The sequence below is a fragment of the Alexandromys fortis genome, unplaced genomic scaffold (assembly GCF_014885135.2).
Source record: "Alexandromys fortis isolate MF-2015 unplaced genomic scaffold, M_Fortis_MF-2015_v1.1 scaffold_277, whole genome shotgun sequence".
Taxonomy (NCBI): domain Eukaryota; kingdom Metazoa; phylum Chordata; class Mammalia; order Rodentia; family Cricetidae; genus Alexandromys; species Alexandromys fortis.
This window is the reverse complement of record NW_026068153.1, coordinates 1,203,941-1,217,308: the sequence shown is the minus strand read 5'-3', so window position 1 is coordinate 1,217,308 and position 13,368 is coordinate 1,203,941. Positions and strand designations below refer to the sequence as shown.

At 48.8% G+C, this 13,368-nt stretch overlaps 1 protein-coding gene across 5 annotated transcripts in view; it reads left to right on the top strand.

Annotated features, from left to right (window-relative positions):
- Positions 1-13,368, top strand: part of Dlg5 (discs large MAGUK scaffold protein 5) — a 115,941-nt gene that overhangs the window by 90,751 nt on the left and 11,822 nt on the right. For all 5 annotated transcript variants that reach the window (XM_050127299.1, XM_050127300.1, XM_050127298.1 and 2 more), the window contains 7 exons: positions 2,826-2,988; positions 3,226-3,359; positions 3,842-3,991; positions 5,937-6,120; positions 7,023-7,171; positions 7,903-8,073; positions 9,857-10,050. In XM_050127299.1, the coding sequence (XP_049983256.1) occupies positions 2,826-2,988; positions 3,226-3,359; positions 3,842-3,991; positions 5,937-6,120; positions 7,023-7,171; positions 7,903-8,073; positions 9,857-10,050 (1,145 nt within the window). The remainder of the gene's footprint in view (positions 1-2,825; positions 2,989-3,225; positions 3,360-3,841; positions 3,992-5,936; positions 6,121-7,022; positions 7,172-7,902; positions 8,074-9,856; positions 10,051-13,368) is intronic.

The following is a 13,368-nucleotide window of genomic DNA, read 5'->3' as shown; positions in this document are numbered from 1 at the left end:
CTCTGTGTATACAAACTCAGTGACTGGCCTGACCTAGCTAGAACCCGGGATTCATTCTTATCCCTTGATCTTTGGCTCCAGGTATAATTTGCTACATTTCTTGGTTCTTTGGCTCTACTCAAAATTGTTTCTTTGTTTCTTTGTTTGTTTCTATTGAGAAATGAAATGCATATAGGCAGGCAGATCCCTGTGAGTTCCAAGACAGCCAAGGCTATGTAGTAAGACCTTGCCTCAAAAAAAAGTAAATAAATAAATATATTAGATCATATTTGATTTGAAAATCTGAACTTGTAAGAAAAGGAACCCAGTGTGTATAAACTTGAGAACCCAGGGGAGCAAATGTATGTAATGCTAGGCCCTAGCCCAGGTCACCAGCCACAGGACTAGGATGCTTTCTGGGCGACACCCATGGGAGTGTGAAGGCGTGGCTCAGTAGAAAGGGCCTGTGACATGAGACATGCAGCCTGTTGGCTTCCTGCTCCCAAAGGTGTGAGTGATCCCTGCCCTGCTGGGGCTGACAGTCCAGTTAGAGGTGAGTTTAGCCCCTGTGACCCAAGCAACAGCTTCCTAATGAAAGGTAGTCTCCTATCCAGAACTCAGAGTTCCCTATCATATAGTCATGAGAGAAAATCAGGGAAAGGGAAAAAGTAAAAAGAAGAAGAAAGTCCCGTGCAGTCAGTCGAGACGTCTGCTGTACACGGCAGAGGGTATAGTGTCTGTCGTGTCGTATATACAACACAGTTCCTCTAACAAGTATTTGTAATGTTAAGTAAGCGTAATAATCTTGGCGTACAAATTAGCTTTGCTCTGAGAAAACTTTAATTTTTTACACTATGACAAATCAGGTCACAGGGAAGTTGGAGGAAGTAGAGATCATGCCTTTGGTCACATTCTCCAGGACACCCTCTCTCTGTAGAAATCTGCCCATGCACAGATACATAAAGTGAAAAAATTAAAAAAAAATACTGACATAAATATGTATATAAGTCCCAAAAGTGGAGTTACTTTTCTCTAGTCCACATCTTTCCAGGTCAGGAAACCCTGATGCATAGGGTCATTTGGAAGTTTCCTGGGTGTGTGTAAATGTGTGTGTGTCTGTCTGTCTATCTGTACATATGTATATTGATGTTTGTGTGTGTTGGAATATGTGCACATGAGTGCAGGTGCCCTTGGAGGTCAGAAGAGGCCATCAGGCCCCATGGCACTGGAGTTAACGGGTGGTTGTAAGTGAACCAGTATGGATGTTGACAACTGAACTCAGGTCCTGAAAGAGTAAGCCACACTATTCACTGTGGAGTTATCTCTCCAGCCCCAGCTTCCTGGCTTTTATGTGACATTGTTAGACTTGGTCACCCACTTTTGTATTGTGCTGAGCAGAATGTGTTAATGTGGACGGAGGAAAGGTCAGCCACTGGGTGAGGAGGAACCTCGGGTGGACCCTAGACCTGCTCTCTCCTTCAGTGCCTATTCTCCGTTCCATCTTCTTAGCCTGACCTATGAGGATGGTCTTTGGATGACTAGCTGCAAGGGACTTAGAATTCTGAACTGCCTGACACTCTAATGCACGTTCAGTGGCGGAATTGACTGTATGCAGGAGCTAGAAGGTTAGGGGAAATTGTGGAGGCGTGGGTTTGGGAAGTGAAATTACCCGGCAGGAGTGTTAGAACCGTTTCAGAAGATTTTCATGGGATGGTGAGATGGCTCACTTGCTGCCAGGTCTGGTGACCAAAGTTTGATCTCCTGGACCTACGTGGTGAAAGGAGAGAACTGGCTCCACCCCCACCGCACAGATTGTCCTTTTATCTCCTCACACGCACCATGGCATGTACAGGTGCACATGCACATATGTACACACAAATGAGTAAGTCACTGTGAAGATGAATGGTTTTCAATTGGGGGTGTGTGAGGCATTTTACTCTCTGCTATTCCAAGACACAGCTGTGGGGACCCAGACTAAGGTCCACTGAACTTGTGGGTTTTCTCTTTGTCTTACAGTAGTGACAGAGCAAGTATTTGCCGCTCACAACCTAGAACTTTCCATGGCTTTGACTGAGACTGAGGGGCCCCTCAGCTGGAAAAGCTGCTTCTAGGGGGAGGACTTGCAGAGTTCTGGGTCTTCTGTTCAAGTGTGGTCCTTCTGAGTATCCCTTCTCTCCTAACCTTTGTTCATCGATGTATCTCTTCCACCACAGATCCCTTCTGAGGCTGCCCGTGGCCGTTAGGCCCAGGTCCTCCTCACTGAGGAGTCTGAGGTTGGCCTGACATGAGGCTCTCACATCCTTTCATGCCCTTGGATATGGGGACGGCTCCCTGGCCAGTAAATGCATGGGCACACCCTTGCTCCATTAGTCCCTTAGCCCTCTTCTCATGGCTTATGGCTGTTTCATTGTCACTCTAGGGACCCATAGATACAAGAACTAGCTAGCCATACCATCTTTGCAGGGAGGGATTAGGGGACAACTTTTTGTTGTCATCTTTTTGCCGGTGGATGTCTTCAGAACTCCCTCCATGGGATATGCACAGTGCGTGTCCTGAGATGACTGTTTCATCAAATAAAAGAGTGTGCGTGTGTGTGCGTGTGTGTGTGTGTGTGTGTGTGTGTCACTCCCAGTTATAGTTCACATCAGTCATCCTCTGTCTCTTCCATGTTTGTTTGTACTGCATGAAATTTCAGGAATGTGTTTCTTTGTCCAAAGTCAGTTTGCCATCTCCCATCTTATCAGAACACCGAGCTCTGGGCCTTCCTTCACACTGCATGCCTGATCTCAGCCTCCCCATTCTGTCCCTTTGGGTCCGAGTCCCTGAAACTTTGACTGTGTCTCCAGGCCTTACCTGGAGGAGCCACGCCATGTGAAAGTACAGAAGGGTTCAGAGCCTCTGGGAATCTCCATCGTGAGTGGAGAGAAGGGTGGTGTGTACGTCTCCAAGGTGACCACAGGGAGCATCGCCCACCAGGCCGGCCTTGAGTATGGGGACCAGTTACTTGAGGTAAGAGGGAATGGCCCGCCTTCCCTCCCTCCCTCCCTCCGTCCCTCCCTCCGTCCGTCCGTCCCTCCCTCCCTCCCTCCCTCCCTCCNGTCCCTCCCTCCCTCCCTCCCTACCTCCCTCCCTCCCTCCCTCCCTCCCTTTTCTCTTCGGTCCTGTCCTACAAAGCAGTGTTCCCAAGTTCATGTTCACTGCCTCAGTCATTACCCGTCACTGAGTCCACCCTGGGCATCTTCCCAGTTCAATGGCATAAACCTGAGGAGTGCCACCGAGCAGCAGGCCCGGCTGATCATCGGACAGCAGTGTGATACCATCACCATCCTGGCCCAGTACAACCCACACATTCACCAGCTCAGTAGCCACTCCCATTCCAGGTGAGCTTCCAGGGGCTGCCTAGGCTGGGGTAACATTAAGAGTACAGTCAAGGGTGCGGGGAGCCACAACAACCAAAACCTCAGTCCCTGGCACAGGATTCATACTGTGCTTGACTTTGTGTGGGAACAAACACTGGACACCTGCCTGTACCTGCACCCGAACTGTGGGTCCCGAGGTAGATGACAGGAGTGGTACGTGTCCTGTAGAAGTCACCACGCATAACTTGGGGAAGAAAAGCAGATGAGAAGGGAAGGGGGCTTTGGTGTCCTCTAGGTTGGATTCTTTGGAGAGAATCCCTGATTGGAGACAGGCAGACCTATGGGGCAGGTGGCACAAGTCCAGACTCCTTATGTATCTGCCTTTCCAGGACTCAGTGTTTGAAGCCAGTTCCCAATTCACAGTCTGGACCCATTGCCACACTGCAGGGGTCGTGGCTCTGGCTGCTTGAATGCATCATTTTCTTTCTGTTTCCCACCTCCAGCTCCCACCTGGACCCTGCTGCCACCCCTCACTCTACTCTCCAGGGCAGCAGTGCTGTAACCCCAGAACATTCCTCTGTCATTGATCCGCTGATGGAACAGGATGAAGGCCCTGGCACCCCCCCAGCCAAGCAAAGTACCCCCAGCTCCAGGTCAGCATAGGCAATGCTACGGGACTCCATTTGCCCATCTGCTTCACTGGGACAAACCCCACACCAGGCCTGTCTTTTTCCTTCACCCCTCCTCCTCTTCTCTCCTTGATTGTGTCGCTCTCCTTCTGTCTTTCCTTCTCCTATTCTGTCTCCAGACATTCTACCTTTATCAGCCAGGAAGGCCCCAGGTCTCTGCTCAGCGGCGACAAGGTTGATGTTAGGCCAGGGACCCTGAGGTGTGCTAAGCGGCAGTGCCGAGAGAGACAGCCAGGGCTGAGCTCTGCGGCAGGGCAGACTGTCAGCTAGGTATGCACACTTCCTGTGAGCAGATGGGCTTCTCCCATAGAGAAGCTTGGGTCAGTCTAACCTAGAATTGCCACATCTCTTAAGTGTCCCATTGTCATGTAGATTGAGGCAGCTCTGCCTGGGGATCACTCCTGCTGGAACTCACCAGGGGTGGACTCTTCCTTTATATCTCCTTCACGGTTTCCGAGGGTGTCTGGCTTCCTCACTGTGTTCCCAGATTCACCCTGACCCTACTCCACTACTACTGCTACTACTACTACCTCCTCCTCCTCCTCCTTCTCCTCCTTTTTCTTCTTCTTCCATCTCCTCCTCCTGCTTCTTCCTCCCCCATTTCCTCCTCCATCTCCTCTTCCTTTTCCATCTTCTTCTTCCTCCCCCATCTCCTCCTCCTTCTTCCCCTTCTTTTTTCATTAATTTATTTTACATCCTGACCCCAGCCTCCTCTCCCTCATCTCTTTCCACTCATCCCCCCCATCTGTCCTCTGCCACCCCAACCCACCCCTTCTCTGTATTTGCTCAGAAAGGGCAGGCCTTCCAAGGGCATCAGCATAGCATATCAAGCTGTCATAAGACCAGGCACCTCCCCCAGTATTCAGGCTGGGCAAAGCAATCCAGTATGAGGATTAGGTTCCCAAGAGCCAGCCATAGCACCAGGGACAGCCCTGCTCCCATTCCTAGAGTCCCACAAATAGACCAAGCTACACAACTGTTGCATATATGCAGAGGGCCTCGGCCAGTCCCATGCAGGTTCTCTGGTTTTTGGTTCAGACTCCGAGTTCCCATGACCCAGGCTAGCCATTTCTATGGGTTTTCCTCTGATGTCCCTGACCCCTGGCTTCTATGATCCCTCCTTCTTCCCATAGCTCAGCCCAATGTTTGACCATGGGTTTCTGAATCTGCTCCCATCAGTCACTGGATGAAGGCTCTCCACTGACAACCTAGGTAGTCACCAATCTGATCACGGCAGAGCCCGTTCAGACTATGCATCCATTGCTGTCTGAAGTCTTAGCTGGGGCCATCCTTGTGGAAGTTTCCTTTGCATCAGACTTCTACCCGAGTCCATAAAGCTCCCCCTCTCCAGTCATCTCTCTCAACATTCTCCCCCTCTGCTCACCTTCCAACCCAATCCCTCAAGTCCCCATACCCACCCACCCCCAGTCCAACCAGGGGATCTCCTCTATTTCCCCCTCCGAGGGAGTTCCATGCATTCCCCCTTGGCACCTCTGGTCTTGATATCAAGAGCCCCCGCATTAGCTGGCAGAGAGACTGCTCGGGTGTTTCCCTGAGGGAACTGTCTGTCTCTAAATAGCAAGGCCACGTCAGGCAAGCTCAGTAGGGGAAGAGATGCCTCCTCAGGCACCCAGTGACAGCTGGATCAGAAGCATGTCCCTTATTGGTTTTCTTGTTTTCTCTCTGAATGGCTTGTTGCCCTCTTTCTTCTGTCTCTCCGTTCACATTGCCACTCTCGGTCTCTGACTCTGTATCGAGTCAGTAGAGGAGAACCTGTGACCAGCCAGCCCCTTGGCTCTTAGAAGTCCAAGCCTGCCAAACAAGCAGGCAGGGCATCGACCATGGCTCTCTTCACTTATCCCGAGTCTCTCCTTGCACATGTTAAGGACTTCATTTTCCTTCTTAAAAGGATTGTGGGAGATAGCAGCAAGAAGAGCCCTGATCCCCGCATTGTTTTCATCAAGAAATCCCAGTTGGATCTGGGAGTGCACTTGTGTGGTGGGAATCTGCACGGGGTGTTTGTGGCCGAGGTGGAAGATGATAGTCCTGCCAAGGGTCCCGATGGCCTCGTGCCAGGGGACCTCATCCTGGAGGTGAGTTCTGCCACTGTGTGCCAGGTCATGTTCATGCGTTATCAGCCTCTGTCCTCTTACATGACACAGAAGATGGGATTATACTTTACCTATAGTAACTTGTCAAGGCGGGTTGTTCATCTTGTAAATGAGGGCTACTCCCCAGCCGTGGGCAGTGTGGTAGGCCGCTGAGGTAACCCAACTTGACACTGATCCTGGGGAGCCAGAAGGAAGTGCCCAGTCTCATGAGTACTAGGTCTCTCCGGGTCTCCCATCCCATGGGGGAGATGGCACATAGATGCCAGTCCTAGTTAGGGCTACTGTTGCTGTGATGAAACACCACGGCAAACACAACTTGGGGAGGAAACATTCCATTACTGAGGGACGTCAGGGCAGAACTCAAACAGAACCTGGAGGCAGGAGCTGATGCAGAGACGATGGAAGAGTACTGCTTACTGACATGCTCTGTGTGGCCTGCTAGTCTGCTTTCTTATAGAACTCAGGACCAGCAGCCCAGGGGTGGTCTCCTCTACCCCTGCCACCAACAGTGGGCTGGGCCCTCCTCCCCCATCAATTACTAATTAAGAAAATGCTCTACAGGCTTCCCCATAGATCAGTCTAATGAAGGCATTTTCTCAGTCGGGGTTCCCTCCCCTCAGATGGCTCTAGCCTATGTTAAATTGACATAAAATTAGACAGTGCAATGGCAAATACATGGTTTCATAAGTATAAAGTAGACATCTTCATTGCTAGGTAGTCCCACTGTATCTAGTAGCCAAGAAGTCATATAGAGCACAGGCACAGGGGAGACCAAGATCGGTAGAGGGGAGGCAGGCAGAGTCTAAGACCGTCCTGGAACCTTTTGAGTATCCATGCTATCCCTGCCACTGTCTTTCTGACCCTGGCGCTCTTTCCCTGCTCAGTATGGCAACCAGGATGTGCGCAGCAGGACAGTAGAGGATGTCTATGTGGAGATGTTGAAGCCAAAAGATAATATCCGCCTGAAGGTGCAGTATCGCCATGAGGAATTCTCCAGAGTCAAGGGCCTGCCTGGTGACAGCTTCTACATCAGGTGCCAGTAGCAAGGGTTAGGGCCAGGGGAGGGGCTCTCTGTGGAAAGTTCATAGGGTAAATGGATTCCTGGACTATTCGCCCCGAGGACTCAGGCCATCATTGGTTGGCATGACTTTTGCCTATGTGAGATACTTTTGGGGACAGGGGAAGGGTCAAGACTACAAGAGTCTTGAGACCTGGAGCCCCTTAGACTACTCACTCTATGGGTTGTGTTCCTCCTGTGGTCTCTCCTGAGTCAAACAGGGCCCTCTGCAGTATGCATGGATCTCAGGTGTCCATGGTGCCTGTAAGTCATGTGGGAATCATGTGGGAATGACATCAGGCATCTTCAGTGAGCGGCTCAGGACGCCTGTCATGTCCCCCATGACCTCAGACCACAAAGAAGATGAAAACACGCATGGTAATAACTTCCCATTCTGCAGGAGGGAAATGGTGTGTTTGCATCTATGGGAGGTGCCAGTTCGCAGGAAGCAGCCACTTTGATTGCTGAGACAAGTGGATAGAAAATGTCTGTTTGAAAGGATGGGGTACAGGAAGTGATGAGCCCTTAGTGTTAGAAAGAAAAGGTGACAGATACCTCTATCCTGCTCTGAAAAGTGTGTGATGCGGGGCTCTTCAGGATGCCCCCAAGTCCTGTCCCGTGGTGTCTGGAGACAGCATAGACAGCTGCCTCAAGAGATGGGCGTGTGCGATGTGGTTTCAACCTGTGTCATCTCTTCCATGGTCCAGGGCCCTATATGACCGTCTGGCAGAGGTGGAGCCTGAACTGAGTTTTAAGAAAGATGACATCCTGTATGTGGATGACACATTGCCCCAGGGCATGTTTGGGTCCTGGATGGCTTGGCAGCTGGATGAGAATGCCCAGAAGATCCAGCGTGGGCAAATTCCCAGTAAATATGTGTAAGTCTTCTCCACCTCCAGGCAGGGGACCACAGGGGCCACCAGAGTGGTATGGGGCCTCACAGAGCTGCAGTGACCCAGAAAGCTGCTCCTAGATGAGCCAATGCATAGAAGCACCACGATGAGTCAGGATGTATAACCTCTTCTCACAAACAGAGTCATGAAGCTGTGAGTCCTCCCAATGATGTGGAGGCATGGATATTCACAGATATGTGCAACCATCTTCACCATTATTTTATTTACTGATGATTGAGGTAGGGTCTCATGTATCCCAGCTAACTTCCCATTTGCTCTGTAGCTAAGATGGCCTTGAAATGCTTCTCTTGCCTTCATCTCTTAAGTGCTCAGATCATAGGCATGTGCCACAATATCCAGTTCATGTGTTGCTGGGGATTAAAATCAGGGCCTTGAGCATGCTAGGCAAGCACTTTACCACATTGCTAGCTCCTTCAGAATTAATTTTAAAGCATGTCCATCGCCTCTGAAAGAAACCCAGTTAGCTATTACCCTATGTCTGTTTTCTTTTGCTGTAACAAATACTTGAGGCTGAGAAATTCATAAGAAAGAGAAGTTTATCTCCCAGTTCTGGAGACTGAAAGTGTGAAGTGGGGTGACCTCCTCTATTCATCTGGTGAAGACCTCATTGGCCACTTCACAATGTGGTCAGGAAGCAGAAGGAAGGAAGAGATCCTGTGTCAAGCTAGGATGTCTTAATGTTCTTTTGCTGTGAAGAGACACCAGGACCACAGCAACTCTTATAAAAGAAAGCATTTAAGTGGGGGCTGGCTTACAGTGTCAGAGGTTTAGTCCATTATCTTTATGGCAGGGAGCATGGCACATAGACAGACATGGTGCCGGAGAAGTAGCTGAGAGTTCTGTATCTCTATCTGTAGGTAACAGGAAAAGAAAGATTCTGGAACTAGGTTTGGCTTTGAAACCCCAAAGTCCACCCCCAGTGACACACTTCCTCCAACAAAGCCACACCTCCTAACCTCTCTCAAGTAGTGCCATTCCCTTATGACCAAACATTCAGATATATGAGCCAGAGGGTGTCCCTGTCATTCAGATCACCACAGGAATCAAGGAGGATCATGTAGTGGGATTTCTCTTGGAGCTACCAGCTCACAAATAACAGAGATTTGTGCAGATTTTTCCATCTACGTTCTTTGATGTGCCTCGGCTGCTTTTACTCTGTTTCCTCTCCATATGGCTGGTAATTCTGCCTTTCTTCTTCCCAGAGTTCTCTGCGTCCAGAAGTCCCTGCTATACCCTGCCTAGCTATCAGCCATTTAGCTTTTTATTAAGTCAGTCACAGTGTAAAGGAATATTCCACAAAAGACTCAGATTTGCCGTTCAGTGGTGGCGCACGCCTTTAATCCCAGCACTCGGGAGGCAGAGGCAGGTGGATCTCTGTGAGTTCGAGACCAGCCTGGTCTACAAGAGCGAGTTCCAGGACAGGCTCCAAAGCCACAGAGAAACCCTGTCTTGAAAAACCAAAAAAAAAAAAAAAAAAGACTCAGATTTGCCCTTTCTTTAATAACTTTCCACCGGAGGAAGTACCTGAGGTTCTGAGAGGACTCCTTTGATCACTTCTGAGGGTAAATACCCAACCATTCTTCACGACGCAGTCTCTTAAAGACACCTCTGACTCAGTGGTAGTGGCGATGCCCGAGGTTCCTGGAGCATGGAAAAGGCCGGTAGTTAGGAGGCCTCAGGGAGCTGGGGGAACCTAGCTTCCTCCTTACCAGGGCCCAACCCGCATTGTCCTTCTCTCTGACTGCAGGATGGACCAAGAGTTCTCAAGGAGGCTTAGCATGTCAGAGGTCAGAGATGACAGCACAGCAAAGACGCTGTCGGCAGCTGCGCGTCGGTCCTTCTTCCGCAGGAGGCATAAACACAAACGCAGTGGGTCTAAAGACGGCAAAGATCTGCTCGCCCTGGACACCTTTTCCAATGACTCCATTCCGCTCTTTGAAGGCAAGTGCTGGGCTCCTTCCAAAGGGCTCCATGGGTGGGGTTGGCAGGGTGGGAGAGCCTCGCTATGGGGGGTTCCCAAAGGTTCCTTACTTTTTATTTACTTGTCTGGAAGTAGACATTCAGGCTGGCAGGATGGTCTGAGAATCTGTCAACATCAGTGTGTGTCTTTAATCCTCAAGTCTTCTCTTGGCCGCCATATTTCTTCGTTCCTCCAGCCCTGTTTCGAGAAGAAGGGCACAGCGAGAGTGTCAGGACTTGGGAGGCAGGGAGTGTGTGAAGTGCTGTGGCCTGACTTCAGATCCAGATATTAAAGCCAAGTGTGGTGTGTCTGTAAGCCCAGCACAGGCATGAAGAAAGAGGGAGGTGGCTCATGGCTGGCCAGCGTCGCTGAAAGGTGAAGCTCCAAGTTCATTCAGCGAGAGGCCCTGGGCCAGGACGTAGTTTCTTTTTCCATTACCGGTGCATTGTGACCGGCTTGTGTTGGTCACTGTTCAGCCTGTCTCGCTTCATTTACATGTTTATTGGTGACTTTGACAAAATCCTTCCCAGAGAATGCTGAGTAAGACTGGAGCTGAGGACTAGAAATGTCAGCTGCCCTCCTAGAAGATGGCCCTTGTAGAAGGAGGGCATTGGTCCTGAGTGGCAACAGATCCTTGCCATCAGAGTGGTTCCTAGGGCTGTGTAGATATCCAGTGTCCTGGACAGACAGAGTGTGGGGTCATCAGGCAGTTCTAGAATGTGGGACTGATGGGTCCCTCTTTCCTTTTTCCTTCTTTCTTTCCTTCTTATCTTGCCAGGTGTGGTGGAACATACCTTTAATCTCAGCACTTTGAAGGCAGAGGTATGCAGATCTCTATGAGTTCAAGGATACCCTGGTGTCTGTGTGTGTGTGTGTGTGTGTGTGTGTGTGTGTGTGTGTGTGTGTGTGTATTAATCAGCCAGGGCTACATAGTAAGACCCTGTCTCAAAAAAAAAAAAAAGTAAAATAAAGTGCAGTACGATGTTCCTTGTCACCATCATGCTGGCTGGATAGACCACAGCCTGTGGGAAGCTCTAGTCGGCTCTCAGTTTCTGTATAACATACAGCGTTAGTGTGGGATTTCATGCGTGTAAGTGTATATGTAAAAAATATGTCTTTTAGTGATAATGTCAGCTCATTTTTTCCCTTTTACCTCAAAAGCCTGAAATGTACTATCCTGTTAGTAACAGAATCAAGTTGCTGTCATCTCTTGGGTTTCTAGCCTTCCTCCTTCCTTCTTTTGGGCTGTGCTCTGGGACAGCCCACTTCTTTCTTCCACAGGTGCCATCTCTCACGTGTTCAGTGAGGGTCTGGTAGGTGTGCCCGTGTCAGTTTCTTGGAATTTCTGCACTGCTTAATTTTTTTAAAAATTTAAATATTTATTTTTAATGTGTGTGGATGTTTTACCTGCATGTATGTATGTGTACCATGTGTGTGCCTACAGAGACCAGAAGAGGGTGTCAGGTCCCCTGGGACTGGAGTTAGACAAGGTTGTGAACCACCATGGGGATGCTGGAAATAAGAATAACCTGTACTCTTAGTGGCTGAGCCGTCTCTCCAGCCTCACCACTCATTTTGAAACTGTTACTGGAAACATATACCTTCTGGATCATTGTTTTCCTGAAGTGACCTTTTTACCACTGATAAATGTCCTCATTTCCGGTAGTGTCCCCTTTGAAAAATCTGGAAGGTGTGATGCTTTATTTCTACTCTTTTTCTTTTGCTTAGTCTCTTTACACTTGGCCTTTTTCTGGCTATGTTCATACTTTGAACTTCGTTGTAGTTTTATTTACTGTCCCTGGAGTGTAGGGTAAGGCAGAGTAGCTTTTATTTCACTAGCTGGCAGCCAGTGTTTTAACACATTGTATCAAAGTATTAACTGACTATCAATGTGTTGATGGATGGCAGATAGAGGTTTTCACTTTCTGTGAAATCAGAACGTTTCAAATGTCACTATAATGGATGCTGTCTTTTCTTTGTGTTTGCTGACTCCACCTCTTTTATGTTTCCTTGTCTCTCCTTTCTCTCCATATTGGGAATAATCCAGTGTTTCTATTACCTCTCCAGTTTTCCGTGTGTAGTCCTTTGGAGATTTCAGTGCCCCCCCCCCCACACACATATGCATCTGACTGCCTGCTAGCCCAGGTCACTGTAGTGACCTAAGAAGTCTCCCTCCACTTACTGCATCCCAGCTTCTGTAGTGTGCCTGTTGTCACCCCAGTGTGCGTTAGTGTTTTCACGCTGTTCTCTTCATTCTCTTTCATTAGTCATTCCTTCCCCTGCTTCCGTTTGTCTGATCTTGTCATCTTTCTGCTTTTCTTCAACATTTCTTAGAATGTCTGATTTGTGCTTCGTGACATATTTTGTTTTGTCAGACATTGTCCATTTTACCACTTTATAGAATTTTCCTTGTATATAGAGCCTTAGCTTGGTGTACACAGCCACACCTTGGTATGTCAGACAGTTGGTACCAAGCCCCCTCTAGGTATCCAGACCCGCAGGTATTTTGTTAACTCATGTCAATCAGATGTTTTATTTGGCCTAAGTGCATTCCCCATATACTTAAATGGTCTCTAAATTGCTTAATGATACCTATTTGAATATTTTCTATCCCCAATTGCTTGAATCCATGAAATCAAAACTGAATCCAGAGGGTTGGCTTCCTTTGACTTGGGGGGTAAAGGAACTTGTCAGGTAAGCCTGGTGACTGGAGTTTGTTCCCTGAACTCACACAAAGGTGTAAGGAAAGGCCTAACTCTGTGAGTGTTTCCTCCGACCTCCACATATGGCATATGTGAAAAAAATGCTGTTCAAGGAGCTGGGGAGACTGTTTCATGAGCAAAGCAAGTGCTGTCCTGTGCAAAGCGAAGGACCAGAGTTCAGATTCCCCAGCACTTCCATAAATGCTATAGGAGAGTTATCAAGGAGGACACCTATTGCCAGCTTCTAGCCTACACACACACACATTCTCTCTCTCACAAAATGCAAACGGGGTTGTATTTATGGCTGCTGTAACAAATCACTAAAAAGTAACTTAACAAAATGTCTATTCATTCTAAAAGCCAGATGTCTTAATACTAATGCCACCAGGTCAGCCTGAAGGTGCCAGAGCCTCCACTGCCCTGCAAGCTCTGAAGGATGCTTCTGCTCCTAGCCTTTGTTGGTTCTGAGCAGTGGCTACCAACATTCGTTTGCTGGTGGACACATCACTATTATCTTGAAACCTCTTTCTACTCCTTCTTGACGACCCTTTCTCTGCCATGTGTGTCTGCTTCAAAATTCCCTTTTATGGCAGGAAC